This window comes from Hypanus sabinus, chromosome 4 (assembly GCF_030144855.1).
Source record: "Hypanus sabinus isolate sHypSab1 chromosome 4, sHypSab1.hap1, whole genome shotgun sequence".
In the NCBI taxonomy this organism is placed as follows: Eukaryota; Metazoa; Chordata; class Chondrichthyes; order Myliobatiformes; family Dasyatidae; genus Hypanus; species Hypanus sabinus.
In genome coordinates, this window is record NC_082709.1 from 46,741,365 (window position 1) to 46,760,648 (window position 19,284).

A 19,284-nucleotide genomic window follows, 5' to 3' on the forward strand; every position below is an offset into this window, starting at 1 on the left:
TTATACTATCATTGTCCAACAGTCTTAAGACCAAAAGTGAAATGTCTGAAACAATCTCCCATGGTTATACTGCACCAACTTCAATGCTTCTAAGCAGCAGGCAGCAACACGGTCTGTAGCCAGGTCAGCTCTTCTGTACCCAAACCAGCTCCACCAACATCCCAGCAGGCTCATCCAATATCCCAATGGGCTCCTGCGCCACCCTGGCTCCACCACCAATACCAGTCCAGCTACTCTGATCGACGAGCAGCACATTAATGCAGTAGCCCTGCAGTATCCGAGGTTCTTGGAGTAGAATTGTCTTTAGATTGTAATAAAGACAAATTTTACAAAGAGAAAAGCACCTTTGGTTAGAACCCGAGAGGCCACTGCATTTGCACATGCCATCGCCTTATTGAAAGATGACAGCGTTCCTCTGGGGAGAAGGTGCAAAGGAGTCAGTGGTAAGGAAGGCAAAAGAAATTTTAGCTTTCATTTTGAGATGACTAGAATACAAGCGCAAGGATGGAATGCTGAAGCTTTAAAACGCACTTGGGGTATTATAAGTAGTTTTGGGCCCCTTATCTAAGAAAAGATGTACTGGAATTGGAGGGGGTCCAGAGCAACTTCATGAGAATTTATCCGGGAATGAAAAGGTTAATGTATGAAGAAGATTTGACGGCTCTAGTCCTGTACTCACTACAGTTTAGAAAAATGAGAGGGAATCTCATTGAAACCTATTAAATATTGAAAGGCCTACATAGAGCGGATGTGGATAGGAAGCTTCCTGTAGTGGGTGAGTCTTGCACCAGAGGGCACACCCTCAGAACAGAGGAACATCCATTTAGAACAGAGAGGAGGAGAAATTTATTTAGCCAGAGGGTACTGAATCTACGGAATTCATTTCCACAGAAGGCTTCGGAGGCAAATTCATTGAGCATATTTAAAGCAGAGACCGACAGTTTTTGATTGGTCAGGGCATCAAAGATTACTGGCAGAAGGTAGGAGAATGGGGTTGAGAGGGCTATTAAATCGGTCATGATGAATAGCACAGTAGACTTGTTAGGTTAAGTGGCCTAATTCTGCTCCTATGTCTTATGGTCAAAGTATTAATATCACAAGTCAGAAGCAATTTAATCTGTAATAAGTGACATCCAAAAGCATTTAGAGGAACTACAAGACTGATGTCAATGCCTTAATGCAATCTGCCTGGATAGCACACCTCCAATAACACTCAAGCTCAACAGCACCCAGAAACCAGTATAACCCGTACATTATTCACCTGCATTGGAGACCATTCCTACAAGATGCAATGCAGTCACTCACTTAGACTACCCTTACAGCTGATCCTAATTCCATGTCCATTAGGATAAAGACAATAAATGCATCTTGGGGCATCCCATTCACCACAATAAATTCCAAGTGAAACGTTACTCAAAGTCACAGCAAATTAATTAACATTGTTAGAACAACCCAGTACTCTTGAGGTTATAAGTATTAATAATAAAAATCACAACAAAAAATTCAAATTTCAATTTAGGAATCAGATGGATTTGCCATCTGAAGCATCAGCACTTGTTCCAATTAAGTGTCCAAAATACATATGGCAGTAAGGTATAAAGGAAGATTCAGGAGACCTTGTTTCTCTGCTGAATGACTGATCCCAATCTGACTAGAATCCATCAGAGATGTACAGGGATTGATCACTGAGATCCTATACCAAGTCAGACGCCACTGATTTCAGTGGGGATTCTAGACAAAGGGAAAGGCAACATTCTGAATCTTAATTTTCTAAGTCCATTTCTATGCCTTTAATTACTTTCTTAAAAATGTATTTCATTCTGTAATTTTTTTTATTGAAGTTCATCTTCAAACAAACATTTTGATAAGATGTATTTCAGATATTGTACATATATATCATATAGTCATATATGCCACAAATCTCCACATGATATTTATCTGAGGTACACTTATAGAAAAGAGAGGAAAGAAAGAACAAGCGAAGGAGAAAACTATGTACAAGTAGGGAATGATCTTTTTTTTACAACATATTCATTGACTTGTGAGAATAAAATCAGGCCTATGACGTGTTATGTAGTTAAACCATTTTTCCCAGTATGAATCAAATTGTTCCAGCTTATGATGCTGTTACCTTCTCCATTTTGTAAATGTCCATTGTAATTTCCATCCATGCATTTAAGATTGGGCTCTCCTGTGATAACCATCTCCTAGTAAGAGTCTTTTTACCAGCCACCAACAGTATATTCATTATCTCTTTTCAACCAAACTATATAATCTTACTTTCTAAGGGTATTTCGCATTTAAAGATGTCTTGTAGGGCAATGTGTATCGCACTCCAATAGTCTTTGATAATGGGGCATTCAAAGAGACTATGATAATGGTTTGCATTTTGATTTCCACAATTTCTCCAGCAAACAGGGAGGTTACTATCATAATGGAATTACTGAGAGGGTGTAATGAAATATCTTATCAAGTTTTTCCATCCAAACTCCCTCCATTTCTGTGAACTGGTACACTTCCATTGATACCTCCATATTATTGTCCCTTCTTCCTCAGATATAATTATCCCTCCTTCCTTCTCCCATTTTGATTTAATGTATGAAGTCAAATGTGCTTTAAGATTTAACAAACCCTTTATACACACTTGAAATGATTCTACTGTAGCGGTGTGCTACATGCAGCACTAAAATTACGACACGGAATCGGTAACTGCAGTCGAAGGAAAAAACTTTATTCGAAATCCTCAGCCTCACTTTTAAGCCTCCCTCAACCTGCCCCCCCCCCCCCCGTGGCGCAGAGGCTCCCAAGCTCTGTGCTCACAAACCCCCGTAGGCTATCTAATTGTGAGCCAGTTCGGATGTGCCAGGAAATGGGTCGCCACATAACCCCACCCCCCCCAGAACCGGCAATACACCCCTCAATGTCCACAGTCTGGGCCGGAACCTGCTTGGGAGGTCGGCCTCTGCGCCGAGGTGCCGGAAACTCGGCCGGTTGCGCCAGGTCCACATGGGCCAGTTTGAGTCGGTCCACCGTGAAAACCTCCTCTTTCCCCCCAACGTCCAGCACGAACGTGGACCCTTTGTTCCAGAGCACCATAAACGGCCCCTCGTATGACCGCTGTAGCGGTGGCCGATGCCCGCCCCTTCGTACAAACACAAACTTACAGTTCTGCAGGTCTTCGGGTACGCAGGTCGGGTTCCGCCGGTGCTGTGAAGTGGGAATGGGGGCCAGGTTACCGAGCTTCTTGCGTAGTCTGCCCAGGACTGCTGCGGGATCTTCCTCTTGCCCCCGTGGGGCTGGTAGGAACTCCCCGGGGATGACCAGGGGCGCGTGTATACCAACTCGGCCGACGAGGTGTGCAGGTCATCCTTGGGTGCTGTGCGGATGCCGAGTAGGACCCAGGGAAGCTCGTCCGCCCAGTTGGCTCCTCGCAGGCGGGCCATGAGGGCCGACTTCAGGTGACGGTGGAAAAGCTCCACTAGCCCGTTCGACTGTGGGTGGTAGGCAGTTGTGTGGTGCAGCTGAGTCCCCAAAAGGTTGGCCATAGCTGACCACAGGCTGGAGGTGAACTGGGCACCTCTGTCGGAGGTAATGTGGGCCTGTACACCAAAGCGAGATATCCAGGTGGTGATCAGGGCTCGGGCGCAAGATTCGGAGGTGGTGTCGGTGAGCAGGACCGCCTCTGGCCATCTTGTGAACCGGTCCACGATAGTCAGGAGGTGCCGCGCTCCGCGCAACACTGGCAGGGGGCCCACGATATCCACATGAATGTGGTCGAAACGCCGGTGGGCGGGATGGAACTGCTGCGGTGGGGCTTTGGTGTGCCGCTGCACCTTGGCCGTCTGGCAGTGTATGCACGTTTTGGCCCATTCACTGACCTGTTTGCGGAGTCCGTGCCAAACGAACCTGCTGGAAACCATCCAGACAGTCGTCCGGATGGAGGGATGCGCCAAGTTATGAATGGAGTCGAAAACACGGCGCCGCCAGGCTGTCGGGACGACGGAACGGGGCTGGTCGGTGGCAACGTCACAGAGTAGGGTCCTCTCACCCGGGCCTACGGGGAGGTCCTGGAGCTGCAAACCGGAGACGGCGGTTCTGTAACTCGGAATCTCCTCATCTGCCTACTGTGCCTCTGCCAGTGCCTCAAAGTCTACCCCTTGGGAAAGGGCATGAACGGTAGGGCGAGAGAGCGCATCCGCCACGACATTGTCCTTACCCGAGACGTGCCGGACATCTGTCATGTATTCAGAGATGTAGGACAGGTGGCGTTGTTGGCGGGACGACCAGGGTCGGACGCTTTCGTAAACGCAAAGGTAAGCGGTTTGTGGTCCGTGAACGCGGTGAAGGGCCACCCTTCTAGGAAGTACCTGAAATGCCGGATTGCCAGGTAGAGCGCCAACAGTTCCCGGTCGAAAGCAGTGTACTTGAGCTCGGGTGGCCGCAGGTGTTTGCTGAAAAACGCCAGGGGTTGCCAGCGACCTGAGATGAGCTGCTCCAGTACCCCACCGACTGCCGTCTTAGATGCGTCCACTGTGAGGGCGGTAGGGGCGTCCACTCTGGGATGTACTAGCATTGCGGCGTTCGCCAAAGCTTCCTTCGTTTGAACGAAAGCGGCGGCGGACTCCTCGTCCTTGCTCGGACCTGACATCAGGGCGAACAGGGGGCGCATGATCCGGGCAGCTGAAGGGAGGAAGCAGTGGTAGAAATTGACCATACCTACGAATTCCTGAAGGCCTTTGATCGTGGTGGGTCGGGGGAAGTGGCGGACCGCATCTACCTTAGCGGGCAGAGGGGTTGCTCCATCTTTAGTAATCCTGTGGCCCAGGAAGTCAATGGTATCGAGTCCGAACTGGCATTTGGCGGGGTTGATTGTAAGACCGTACTCACTCAGTCGGGCGCAGAGTTGACGGAGGTGGGACAGATGCTCCTGACGACTGCTGCTGGCTATGAGGATGTCGTCCAAATAGATGAACGCGAAGTCCAGGTCCCATCCCACCGCGTACATTAACCGCTGGAACGTCTGTGCAGCATTCTTCAGGCCGAACGGCATGCGGAGGAACTCGAAAAGGCCAAACGGGGTGATGAGGGCCGTTTTGGGGACGTCGTCAGGATGCATCGGGATTTGATGGTACCCTCGGGCGAGGTCTACCTTGGAGAAGATCCGTGCGCCGTGCAGGTTTGCTGCAAAGTCCTGAATGTGCGGCACAGGGTAGCGGTCCGGTGTGGTAGCCTCGTTCAGCCTGCAGTAGTCGCCGCACAGTCTCCAGCCTCCCGTCGCTTTGGGCACCATGTGCAGGGGGGAGGCCCATGGGCTGTCGGACCGCCGGATGATCCCCAATTCCTCCATCCTCTGGAACTCCTCCTTCGCCAGTCGGAGCTTGTCCGGGGGAAGCATGGAGGGGTGGTCCCTGGGTCAGGATGTGGTGCTGTACGCCGTGTCGGGGCATGGCCGCTGTGAACTGCGGTGCCAGAACCGATGGGAAATCCGCCAGGACCCTGGTGAAGTCGTTGTCGGACAGCGTTGTGGAGCCGAGGTGAGGGGCTGGCAACTGGGCTGCACCCAGGGAGAACGTCTGAAAGGTCTCGGCGTGTACCAGTCTCTTCCTGGGCAGGTCGACCAGTAGGCTGTGAGCCCGCAAAAAATCCGCACCCAGAAGCGGTTGGGCTACAGCGGCCAGTGTAAAGTCCCACATGAACTGGCTGGAGCCGAACTGTAGCCGCACCTGACGGGTGCCATAGGTCCTTACTGTGCTGCCGTTCACGGCCCTCAGGGGGGGCCCCGGTGCCCTGCTGCGGGTGTCGTAACTCGTCGGAGGTAAAACGCTGATCTCGGCAACAGTGTCGACCAAAAACCGGTGTCCCGACCTTCTGTCCCACACATATAGGAGGCTATCCCGATGGCCAGCCGCCTTAGCCATCAGCGGCAGCTGGCCCTGGCGTTTCCCGGGAACTTGCAGGGCGGGCGACAACGGCGGGCTTCTGCGCCCCACCGCTGGTGGTAGAAGCACCAGTGTTCATTGGGCCTGGGGTTGGCGGGCTCTGCGGCCGGGCCTGGACTGGTTTGCTGCTGGGAGCTTGGCTGGGAGATCTGTGCGATGGACACCCCGCTCACCTTTTTGGCGTTCCACAGCAAGTCCGCCCGGGCTGCCACCTTCCGGGGGTCACTGAAATCCACGTCGGACAGCAGCAGAATGCCTGCTCAAACATGAGGCAGGGTGTGTGTCCGTCGGCCAGAGACAACATCTCATTCATTAAAGCCGAAGGAGGTCTGTCGCCCAAGCCATCCAGGTGCAGTAAACGGGCAGCTCGCTCGCGCCGTGAGAGTCCGAAAGTCCTGAGGAGCAGGGCTTTGAATTCCGTGTACTTGCCATCTGCCGGGGGCGACTGTATGAACTCCGCGACCTGGGCCGCTGTGTCCTGGTCGAGGGAGCTCACCACGTAGTAGTAGCGGGTGTCTTCTGAGGTGATCTGGCGAACGTGGAATTGGGCTTCGGCTTGCTGGAACCAGAGGTTCGGTTGCTGTGTCCAGAAACCCGGCAGTTTCAACGAAACCACGTGAACAGAGGCGGCGCCGGTCATTTCTGGTCCAAAAATCGTTTGGACCGTCGGGGTCACCAATTGTAGCGGTGTGCTACATGCAGCGCTAAAATTACGACACGGAGTCGGTAACTGCAGTCGAAGGAAAAAACTTTATTCGAAATCCTCAGCCTCACTTTTAAGCCTCCCTCAACCTGCCCCCCATGGCGCAGAGGCTCCAAAGCTCTGTGCTCGCAAACCCCTGTAGGCTATCTAATTGTGAGCCGGTTCGGATGTGCCAGGAAATGGGTCGCCGCACTACTACCGTTATCTGAATTATATGCTTTTCTAAATAGCTCTATCAAACATGTACTTGCCTTGGTTACATTTTTAACCATCCTATTAGCATAAAAATTTTGTTTTTCTAATAAGTGTTTCTCTTTATGCATTTCAAAACTGAACAGTGTTCCTTCCTTCATTATATTGCTAAGAACTGTTATTCCTTTAGCTGTCCAGTCCTTAAATCTAGCATCCAGTTTATTCAGTGTAAAATCCTAGTTATATAGACAACATTTAAGAATTGCAATACCCCCCTCTAGTTTATATTCTCTTATAATAGTTTTAATAGTTTTCCATATTTTAAGAGTCCATTTCCCCCATGGGCTATTAATAGTATTTGTGTACCTCTGTATCGATTCAAGATGGCGTGCGTCGCAGCTTGCAGCGGCCACTCCTGAGCTGATTATCTGTTATTCGTGAAGCGGGGTACCATGCGCAATCATAATCGGTTGGAAACGGACGTGGGAGCACAGAGAAACATCTGGAAATCCCCAAGAAGACCTTCTTCGTTGCTGCTGCTGCTGTGAGGTCCGGGTCTCTGCTGAGAAGAACAGGCCCCCAGTCCTCGGGGGCATGTTGCCGATGGCCATTGGCGCAGGCGTCTTAATACGCTTGGCAAAGGATGGTGCTCGGAGAAGCTGTGCTGGAGGAGATGGTCAGAGGCTTGGAGGTTCGACGGACTCGGAGCCTGCTGCAGTCAGGTCGATTTCACTGTGTGCTGCGTCTGCGAGGCTGAGTCGGGTGGCGCCATGGAAGTCCATAGTGGGGGTATTCCCTTCTGCCGCCGGCGTGGGATGACCAGTCAAATCGGGACCCTGAGGACTTGTGGAATCTGTGTGGTGGTTTCTTTCGAACTTAGTGTTTTAACATCTTTGGACTATTTTTACTGTGCCCATGGTCTGTTTTTGTTTTACCAATTATGCTATTGTTTGCACTGTTGTAACTATGTGGTTTTGTGCAGGTCTTGTAGCTTTAGTTTTTGGTCTTGTTTTGTCTGGTGGTTTTGGAGCTTCTTTCCGGGGAACGTGCTAAGATGGTAGCGCGATATTAATACGCAGCAGCCTCTCTGGACTCTGGATTGGGGATTGCCAAACGTTCTGTGGATTTTCTGGTGTAGTCTGTTTTTTCATATGCTTTTGTGATATCATTCTGGAGGAATGTCGTCTCATTTTTTAACGGCATTGCATTTGTGGTTTCTAAATGACAATAGACTGAATCTGAATCTGAAGTTGTTATCAGCCAAAATTGCCTGTATGTGGATGGGAAGTACCCGCTCCTCAATGTTTTTCTATTGAGTATCATATGATGGGTTGCACCAACATATCACAGCTCTCAACTGTGCTGCAAAATAATAATCTCGAAGAGAAGGTAGGCCCCATCCCTCCTTTTCCTTGGCTAACTGCAAAGTTTTGAGATGAACTCTGGGCCTTTTACTTTGCCAAATATACCTTGATAACATTTTGTTCCATTCATTGAATTTATTTTGATTAATCTCTATTGGTAGAGTTTGAAAGGGATATAATAGTCTGGGCAGTATATTCATTTTAATAAATTCAATCCTTGAACTGAAATTAAAATAAGGAATTAGGTTCCATCTTGTTATATCTTCCTTAATTTTTTTATAAAAAGGCTGATAATTACATTCTAATAATTTTGCCAAATCTTTTGGCATAATGTTGCCCAAATATTTGAAAGGCTCTGTTTGCCATGCTCAGAGATATCTACTTTCAATTTCTCTTGGTGGGCTATAGTTATATGAAAGTAATTGGGTTTTATCTATGTTGATCTTGTATCCTGATAATTGACCATATTGTTCAAAGAATTGCATCAATTTAGGTCAGTTGCCCTAGATAGATCAAAATGTCATCCGTGCAACAAGCCAATTCATGCTCTGTCCCTTTAACAGTAATTCCCCGATATCTTCATTTTGTCTTATGTATTGAGCTAATGGTTCCAGATGTAATGCGAAGAGTAGAGGTGACCATGCACAACCTTGTCTCGTGCCCCTTTCTAGGGTATGACTATTTGATAAATATCCATTGATTTTAATCCGAGCAGTAGGGTTGTCATCTAGTGCCTATATAGTTTTAATAATTGTGTCATGGAAACCAAATCTAAATGTAAAACTCTGTAAAGAAAATTCCAATTAACCGAGTCAACAGCGTCCACGCTTATCACTATTGCTTCAATTTTATTTTTTTGTATATGATCCGTAATGTGAAGTGTTTGTCTTGTGTTTGGCGTTGTTGTATAAAACCTGTCTGATTGTTATGTATCAGTATGGGTAGAAAATCTTCTAATCATTTGGCCATGATGGAGGTAAATAATCTATAATCTACCTTAAGAATGAATATTGGTCTAAATGACCCACATTCCATTTTATCCTGGCCTTCTTTCGGTATAGCTGAGATTATCGCTTCCTTCCAGCTGGGTGGCATTTGTGCCTTTTTTCAGAGCCCAGTTCAGTGTGGGGAACTTAATTAACTCATTTTTGTACCACTCTGCCGTATACCCATCTGATCCTGGTGACTTGCTTAATTTAAGCCTACTAATTGCAGTTTTTAGTTCAACTTCAGTTATGTCAGCAGTCATCATTCTATTTTGTTCTTTGCTTAAAGTGGGTAACTCTAATGAATTCAGGAAGGTGTCGATTTGGGTTATGCTTCCCCCCGGAACTTTGGAATACAGAGTTTTTGTAATAAACTTCAAAAGCGTCTTGAATTTCACTTAGCTTATTTTTAATCATTTTTGTTCTTGGATTCCTAATTCTATGAATTGTATTTTCTGCTATCATTTCTTTTCAGTTTCCACGCCAGTATTTTCATATACTTAGATCCACTTTCATAAGTAGAGATCCACTCTCACAACCAGACTATGTAACAGTTTCTTCCCCCAAGCCATCAGACTCCTCAATACCCAAGGCCTGGACTGACACCAACTTACTGCCCTCTACTGTGCTTATTGTTTTGCTTATTATTTATTGTAATGCCTGCACTGTTTTGTACACTTTATACGGTCCTGGGTAAGTCTGCAGTCTAGTGTTGTTTTTTTCTGTGCTGTTTTTACGTATTTCAGTGTAGTTTTTGTACTGTTTCATGTAGCACCATGGTCCTGAAAAATGTTGTCTCATTTTTACTGTGTACTGTACCAGCAGTTGTGGTCGAAATGACAATAAAAAGTGACTTGACTTGACTTGATAATGTTTGTTTCAGAAACATTACATTTTTCCTGATTTCTTGCGTAGCTAAACTATTAATTTTATTCCTAATTTTTAAAATTTCCTCTAATGTAGCCTGTGCCAAATTCAATTTGTGATTTTTTTTCTAGTTCCTTCAGCCTATTTTGCAATTCCTCCAATGTTTTATTTTTTTCCCCCTTATATGAAGATATCACTATAATTTTCCCTCTTAAAACAGCCTTCAGAGTATCCCATAGAATGGAAAGTGAAACCTCTCCATTATCATTGAATTCTAAGTAAAGACCCGTTTCTTTTTTAATTTGTTCTTTAAAGTAGGGATCATTGAGTAGACTTAAATTTAGTTTCCAAATAGGATTCGTGGTTGTAGGTCAAAATCAACAGATCAATATATAGGTGCATGGTCACTTACATCTATTGTCCCAATTCCACAGGTGTTTATTTTGTCTTTGTCTTTTCCAAATGTTATGAGATAGGCTATTCTTGTATATACAGAGTGTAATCTCTTCTGTTGGGGAAAAGATCCTTCCATATATCAATTAGACCAACGTCCTCAAAAAGTGTATTAACTTTCTTACGTAAGGATTTTGTTTCATAGGTTTTCCTATTGGAAGTCTAACTTTGGTTGTAATTGTAAATTTAAGTCTCCCCTACATATCAGGAGACCTTCTGTTTCTGTACCATAATATTAGTAATTTTCTTTATTACTAATATTAATGTATATTATACTATATTAATTTATTATATATTATATTATAATTGCTCTATTACATATTATATAATTATATAATATAACTAATATTAATGTAACCCCACTTTCTAAAAAAGGAGGGAGAGAAAAACCGTGGAATTATAGATCGGTTAGCCTGACATTGGTGGTGGGGAAAATGCTAGAGTCGGTTATCAAAGATGTGATAACAGCACGTTTGGAAAGCGGCGAAATCATCGGACAAAGTCAGCATGGATTTGTGAAAGGAAAATCACGTCTGATCAATCTTACAGAATTTTTTGAAGATATAACTAGTAGAGTGGATAGGGGAGAGCCAGTGGATGTTGTATATTTGGATTTTCAAAAGGCTTTTGACAAGGTCCCACACAGGAGATTAGTCTGCAAACTTAAAGCACATGGTATTGGGGGTATGGTGTTGATGTGGATAGAGAATTGGTTGGCAGACAGGAAGCAAAGAGTGGGAGTAAACGGGACCTTTTCAGAACGGCAGGCAGTGACTACTGGGGTACCGCAAGGCTCAGTGCTGGGACCCCAGTTGTTTACAATATATATTAATGATTTAGATGAGGGAACTAAATGCAGCATCTCCAAGTCTGCGGATGACACGAAGCTGGGCGACGGTGTTAGCTGTGAGGAGGATGCTAAGAGGATGCAGGGTGACTTGGATAGGTTAGGTGTGTGGGCAAATTCATGGCAGGTGTAATTTAATGTGGATAAATGTGAGGTTATCCACTTTGGTTGCAAGAACAGGAAAACAGATTATTATCTGAATGGTGGCTGATTAGGAAAAGGGGAGGTGGAATGAGACCTGGGTGTCATTGTACACCAGTCATTGAAAGTGGGCATGCAGGTACAGCAGGCGGTGAAAAAGGCAAATGGTATGTTGGCATTCATAGCAAAAGGATTCAAGTATAGGAGCAGGGAGGTTCTAGTGCAGTTGTACAAGGCCTTGGTGAAACCGCACCTAGAGTATTGTGTGCAGTTTTGGTCCCCTAATCTGAAGAAAGACATTCTTGCCATAGAGGGAGTACAAAGAAGGCTCACCAGATTGATTTCTGGGATGGCAGGTCTTTCATATGAAGAAAGACTGGATCGACTAGGCTTATACTCACTGGAATTTAGAAGATTTTGAGGGGGATCTTTTTGAAACGTATAAAATTCTGAAGGGATTGGACAGGCTAGATACAGGAAGATTGTTTCTGATGTTGGGTAAGTCCAGAACAAGGGGGCACAGTTTAAGGATAAAGGGGAAGCCTTTTGGGACCAAAATGAGGAAAAACTTCTTCACACAGAGAGTGGTGAATCTGTGGAATTCTCTGCCACAGGGAACAGTTGAGGCCCGTTCATTGGCTATATTTAAGAGGAAGTTAGATTTGGCCTTTGTGGCTAAAGGGATCGGGGGTATGGAGAGAAAGCAGGTACAGGGTTCTGAGTTGGATGATCAGCCATGATCATACTGAATGGCGGTGCAGGCTCAAAGGGCCGAATGACCTACTCCTGCACCTATTTTCTATGTTTCTGAAAGAAACCAAAATCACTTCCTAGGGGTGTGTATGTATTCAATAGAGCAAATGAATTTCCATCTATATTCCCCCTTACCAGAATATATCTGCCCTCCTTATCTCCCATTTCGAATACTTTTTCAAAATTTAGCTTGTTTGAGATAAGAATAGCAACTCCTCCCCTATGTCCTGATTTATATGAGGAGAAAAACAAGTTAGTGATTCCCATTCTCTTCAGTTTTCCATGCTCATTATCACTTAAATGAGTTTCCTGTAAATATACTACATGGGCTTGTTCGTTTTTCATTTTGGATAGAATTCTACTACGTTTGATTGGATTTAATAGCCCATTGACATTAAAAGAAATGAATTTTACTTTGTCCTTAGCCATATGTATTTATCTGTCAATATATCATTGAAATTAGCAGAATAAAGCTTAATCGATCTACTCCCTGAACAATTAAGAACCAAGAAACGCGAATAATAATTTTAAAAAAGGCAACGAAGGTGTGATTCCAATGCTGAGGCCTCTAGTAGATGACCCTGGGTTGAGCTAAAGGAAACATCTAGCTGGGGGGGGGGAATAACCGCTCCTACCTGTGAGTTGATGGCTTCCATTGCAGTACCCATAAAAGTAAGTAAACAAATCTATATCCATTACACAGAAAAAATTTCCCTGTGTATTCTTACATTCCTCATATATATATACTCATTTAGGTGGGGAAAAAGGAGTGAATGAATGAATAGAAAAAGAATAATTGAGTAATATAAACTCCACATTATAAGTATTTCTCGAGATAGGTATATCACCATCTATTTTTGCTTCCATTTAGCTTCTCAACACTTTTGAAGTTAGCCAAACCTTATGGCTCTTCTGGAGGGGGTGAGGTCTGTCTTCTGAAAACTCACAGTCTCTTCCTGATATATTTCTCTTGCCCTCCTGCCATCCCCTGCTTTCTTGATTCTCTCAGTATTTCCCAAGCAGAGCGGGATAACTGCTCAGCCAGGCTTTCCCTTGGTTTGATCACGCTGACGGGCAACCCTCTGGCCTTCATGTCTGTCGTCGTCTCTTCCACCGTCTGATACAGTTGGATCCCATCTTCATAAAACACACGCAGTTTAGCGGGGTACGGAGTCTGGAATCTAATCTTCCCTTGCTTTAATATTTGCTTTACTTCAGAGTATTCTTTACATTTCTGCAGGACTGCCGGAGGGGTAATCTTGATCGAAATATATTAATTTACCATCCAAAAAAACCCTCTTCTTACCCCAGGCCTTTTGTAGAATCTCCGCCTTGGTATTGTATCGAAGGAATCCAATTACTATTGAGCGTGGCTTATCTTCTCTGTCTCCAGTAGGCCGCAGGGTCAGTGCATGATGCGCCCTCTCAATGTCAAGCTCCATAGTCAAAGGAATCTCAAGTGCATCCCGCAGCAACTTTCGTACAAACTCCATCATTGACAAACCCTCCGCTCCTTCAGGAACATTGTATATCCTTATATTTTTCCGACATAATCTTGCCTCCAGATCAATCAGTTTACTTTCTTGTTGATTTAATATTTTCATCGTCTTACTTAGTATCTGTTTCACATTTCGCACGTGATCTTCCACCTTCTCAATTTGTGTCTCTGTCACCGCTATTTTTTGATTGACGTTGGCGAGCTCTGACTTGATATCATTTAGTTGCTGCTTTATGTCTTCTTGGAACTCGTGTCTCTTCCAGAATTTTGATCATATTTGATGTTTCACCTGAACGAGGCCCATCATCAGCCTCGCTACTACGCAGTCAGGCAGGAGAGCTGCTCGCTGCACCCCTCTCGTCCATAGGCTCCGCAGTGATGCTTTTAATATCTCTATTCTTTTTCCCTTTTCTTGCCCCTCTTATCAATTCAAATATTTTCTAAAGATCTTACATTTGATGGATTAACGGGGCAAAATATGCGCTATTCCGGAGGAGCTATTGACTTAAGCTGCCATTCTGGACGATGATGTCAGTAGAACCTTAAAATTGTATTTAGTCTAGTTATTTACTTCAATTTTAATAGTTAATACTTCATATGTAAAAAATGTAGTTAAATTCAATGATAGATTTGACAGAATTCGACATTTAACCCACAGTTCATCTTCTGTCTGGACCTCTGGATTTCATTGCCTGAGTCTCAGTTGTTTGGACCTCATTTCCCAATTCAAAAGATGAGCAGTACTGTTCTCTGTATTCAACTCTGAGCAGTGGGGAGTAGGGGTAGTAGTTGGTGATGGTATAAATGAAACCACAGGCAGCTCTAACATGTAAGGTGTCTATTCCAGCATGATCAAGTGTTTTCTGACTGTTTAAAGTTGTCCACTTTACATACAATGAGACTTCAAAGGAAAAATTTGCCTCATCTTGAAATAATCTGTAACACTGTCCATCACAAACCCTTACAGTAGAAGAACATTTTTACAGCCTTTACTCAGAGGCACCCTTACATAATTTATACAGTGCAGAGACTGAATATGCATCTGCATCTATGGGATTTTACAAATATATTGCAGAGGTATAACTATGTAACATATCTAAATGAAACCATAAGGTTCTGTGATGAAGGTGATTACAGTGGTAGACATGAAAACTCTAGCATCATCATGTATAATATCCATAAGTTGTTTATTAATACTAAGTAATGTGAATTTCCGTACCATGATTTACCACGTGAACTTACCATTAACGCCCAAATTCCATTTACTCTGAGGGCTGGATTTTCACTCTGAGTCAAGTTGCATAACAGCTCCACGGCACCTGATTCCAATATTGGCTGTAACATACAACATTACACTGTATTTTTCAAAACTATTTTCATGGATTTTGCTAACTTTCCTATTTCCAAATGGTCCAATCAGAATTTTAAAAGTTATCAAATTTTAATAAAATCACATTCAACATATTTAAATGTTGAAAATAATTCTGTTCCCTACTCAGGGCAACTCAAAAATTCAGTGTAAATGAAATCTAGTTCAGAAATGCCCAGTTCTGATAGTGGACACAATTAAGAGACATATTTTCTCACAACTAAATGAGCCGCACCTTGAACATCAATATTTCAATAGCCAAGCTACACATTATTTCAGTTCATTCGCTATTCTCACTTATTCTGTTTTATCAAAGAAGATGTATTTATTTGAATTGTATAATGGAACAATCAGAAAATATAGAGGGGTTGTAATTTGTAATAAAATGCAATTGTGAATATTGAAATTATAAATTAAATGATGAGGTTAATATTAAAATTTGGCTTGTCAAATACCAGTGTGCTACTTTAATGATGAATGCCAAGTGCAAAGACTAACAAATCATCATTGCTAAGTTAAAATCCCAAATACTCTGTAACTTGCTAAAGACTAACCTCTTTGCTTGGGGAAAACTCGAGGAGAAGATTGCATAGTGTTGATGATGCTACTACAAGGACTTCGTCGGGTGCATTTTGTAATAACTGAAAGATAAAATGACAACAACCAAGATACTTTGACTTTGCATTTACCAAGTTATTTTAGCACAACAAAACATTACTTTGTAAACTGTACACTGTTACTGTATTTTCTGCCTTATCACCATAGATACACTTCAGAACAGCCTCATTAAGTGCTTAGGGATATTCTGTTTTAGTGAAAACTGATATATGAATATTATTCTTTCTTCCCAGAAAATTTTCTTTTAGAAACTTAATATCTTCTAAACTAAGCCTGAGTAATTAGTGAAATAAAACAATCCATGAATTATGAAAAACATTAAAAGCTAATAATTTCTTGAGCGGTGGCAATATACTTTTGGATAACAACAAGCCAAAAGATCAAAAGTACAACTACCAAATCTGTGACACAATAGGCTAGACAAAATTAATCGCTGTAAATCCTCTTTAATAAATAAGGAAAATAAAATATGATTCCTATCAAGACAAAGTGGGGAAAAGACATATAATCATCATATATGATTGTCTGGCTCCTCTGGTAAAGTCTTGGTAAACTCATATCCTTGAAGCTGAGTAAAAATCCATCTTTAAACAGATTAATTCCTGAGGAATGATGTGAACCATCAGCACTAAGAGGCAGAAGACTTTAAAAAATCAACTGATCAAACATGCTGATTCTTTGGCAGAGATAATTAATGCTAACTAGTGCCAAATTGGACATAGTTCCACCATTTTTGCTCCTACAAGGCTCTAGGAAGTTAGTTATGTTGAACTAAATGTATTTCTTTTACAATATGAAGATATAAATTTTACTCAGTTTTGCTTCAAAGCATAACAGGTGCTTTCTACATAATTTAGGACAATTATAAGTAACAGATATAAAGTTGCTTTACCACCTTGTTACTGCGAGATTTACCACCCTGTAACTTCCTTAGTAAATGAATGGTTTTCTCTGAATTTTAGCTCATTTCAAGCACTTAATGGCTTGAATTAACAGAACTGAATAATGCATCACTCTTTTGAGAAATTACTTTAGTCAGACTGCACTTGGAACATAGCACATCGTTCCAGTTGCCCCATTATGGGAAGGATATGGAGACTGGAGAGGGTGCAGGTCAAGTTTACTAGAATGCTACCTGGATTAGAGGGTGTCAGCTATCAGAAAAGGGTGACAAACAGTTTGATTTCCCTGAAGCATCAGAAGCTGAGGGAAGACCTGATACAGGTTAGCATAGAGAGGGTACAGTCAGAATCTTTAGCCCAGGATAGAAATGTCAAACAGTAGAAGACATGCTTTTAAGGATGGGGGGGGGGGGGGGGAAGGGGATAAATTTAAAGGCAATGTGAGGGGCAAGTTTCTTTTTAAAAGCAGAGTGCACTAGGTGTCTGTAACTGGTCGTAGTGGAAACAGACAGTTTGATGGAGTTTCAGAGGATTTTAGACAAACACATGAATATGAAGGGAATGGAAGAATATGCATGACGCATGGGTGGGTAATTTGGCATCAAGATCAGCAAAACAAATAGCCTGCTTACCGCTGTACTGTTCTACATCAGTATCTATTACTGCTAACACTACGTTTTATTTTAAACAGTCTGAAAAATTTTAGACAAAATGAAAATAATTCTCAATTAGAACATTTTAATTCACTATTTTTTTCCCCACAATCGGCGAAGATTCATCTGACACACATTTGTGTCACATTGAAGCGTATGTTAGTGCAGGTTGAAACTCTCCAGTCCAGTACCCTTAGAACGTGACTGGTGCTGAACCACAGAGAATCCACAACTCAGAAGTTGCCTTGTTTCACCTTCCACTGAGCAGCAGAACTGTACTTTATTAGTAGAGACATTTCCCAGGTCACGTAAGGATTCTGAGAACTGTCAGTAACCAAAAGATTTCCTATGTCAGAATTACTGTTGGCTAAGATTGCATAAGTTGCACTAGTATGTTAATTAGTTAAAGATCAGTACAAAACATTAATAATTTTAGACCACAGAACTAATTAATTAGTAAAGATTAACACTCCAAATTCAAAACAGGCCGGACCACAGAGTGAGCAATCCAGATCACTCAGTGAGGACAATTCAGTAAAGGACTGCTCTAAATATTTACTAAAAATTTAGTCCGTTCTATCTTGTGTATTAGGCTACAAAATACTCAGGACATCTTCTGGGGGCAGTGTCTCAGAAAGACAGCGTCCATTATTAAGGTCCTCCAGCACCCAGGGAGAACCCTTTTCTCACTGTTACCATCAGGTAGGAGGTACAGAAGCCTGAAGGCACACACTCAGTGATTCAGGAACAGCTTCTTCCCCTCTGCCATCTGATTCCTAAATGGACATTGAACCCTTGGACACTACCTCACTTTTTTAAATACTGTATATAGTATTTGTTTTTTTTTGCATGATTTTTAATCTATTCAATATATGTATACTGTAATTGATTTACTTATTTTATTATTATTATATATTATGTATTGCATTGAACTGCTACTGCTAAGTTAACAAATTTCACATCACATGCTGGTGATAATAAACCTGATTCTGATAATTGTTCACAGTTGCTACGAGCACCAGAACATCCGTCAGTGAATTTAATGACAATGAATTTTTAGTTGTAACAATATCAAAATTGCCAGGATTTGACACCAAACTGATGGCTCATGTCCACATATGCACAGCAATCTCTGAAACAGTCATTAGTGACTGTGCAACATAAAAACAACCAACACAGATTAGTGACTGCCACGAATATCAACTACAATACACCATTCTTCCCATTTAACTGAAAATTACAAAGCTAACTGAATGAAGTGTAACCTGGCGCAATAGATCAATAATATTAATAAACTCTCTCTAGATCAGAAAATCTAATACACAAATCTTAACAATTCCGTTGGTCTTTAATGTTAATGATATTTATTGTTATGTTGTGTCAAACTTTATGTTGACGCTTGTAAATTGATTACAAAATTCACTACAATCTGTGCCTGCTATTTATTGGTCTGCTCGGAGAATTGGTCAATCTGATTGGCTGATCAGCCCAATTGATGATTTAAATACTCCTGGATAACACATTGGGCCAGGTTGTGTTTACTGTATCCTAGCAGAAACACTTGCAACTCATCTCATCCCTGATTCCTGTGACTCCACTTTTCAATGCACAACAGACACGTTAGAAGTTCAGATGACATTTTATTCCGAATCAGAATCAGGTATGTCGCGAAATTTGTTGTTTTGCAGCAACAGCACATTGTGATACATAATAATAAAAACTATGAATTACGATAAGCATATATTAAAAAAAAAGAAAATTAAATTAGTGCAAAAAGAGGGAAAAATTACTAAGGCAACATTCATGGGTTCATTGTCTATTGATCTCCTACTCTGCAAATCGACTCACCACCAAGTTCAAAAGAAAAGGATGAGATGCACCGAGTTATAGGGATTCTGTAAAATAATAAGTTTTTGAGCTGGAGGAGGGATGAGTTTACCATATCAAAGGTACAGAGAAGATGCCAGGGGTAAGTTTTTTTACACAGAGAGTGGTGAGT

General features: G+C 42.7%; 1 protein-coding gene across 3 annotated transcripts in view; it reads right to left on the reverse strand.

The window, feature by feature from the left end:
- Window positions 1–19,284, reverse strand: part of armc8 (armadillo repeat containing 8) — a 140,189-nt gene that overhangs the window by 47,471 nt on the left and 73,434 nt on the right. For all 3 annotated transcript variants that reach the window (XM_059967001.1, XM_059966999.1, XM_059967002.1), the window contains exons 15-16: window positions 15,667–15,753; window positions 14,986–15,078 (exon numbers count right to left, since the gene is read on the reverse strand). In XM_059967001.1, coding sequence (XP_059822984.1) covers window positions 14,986–15,078; window positions 15,667–15,753 — 180 coding nt within the window. The remainder of the gene's footprint in view (window positions 1–14,985; window positions 15,079–15,666; window positions 15,754–19,284) is intronic.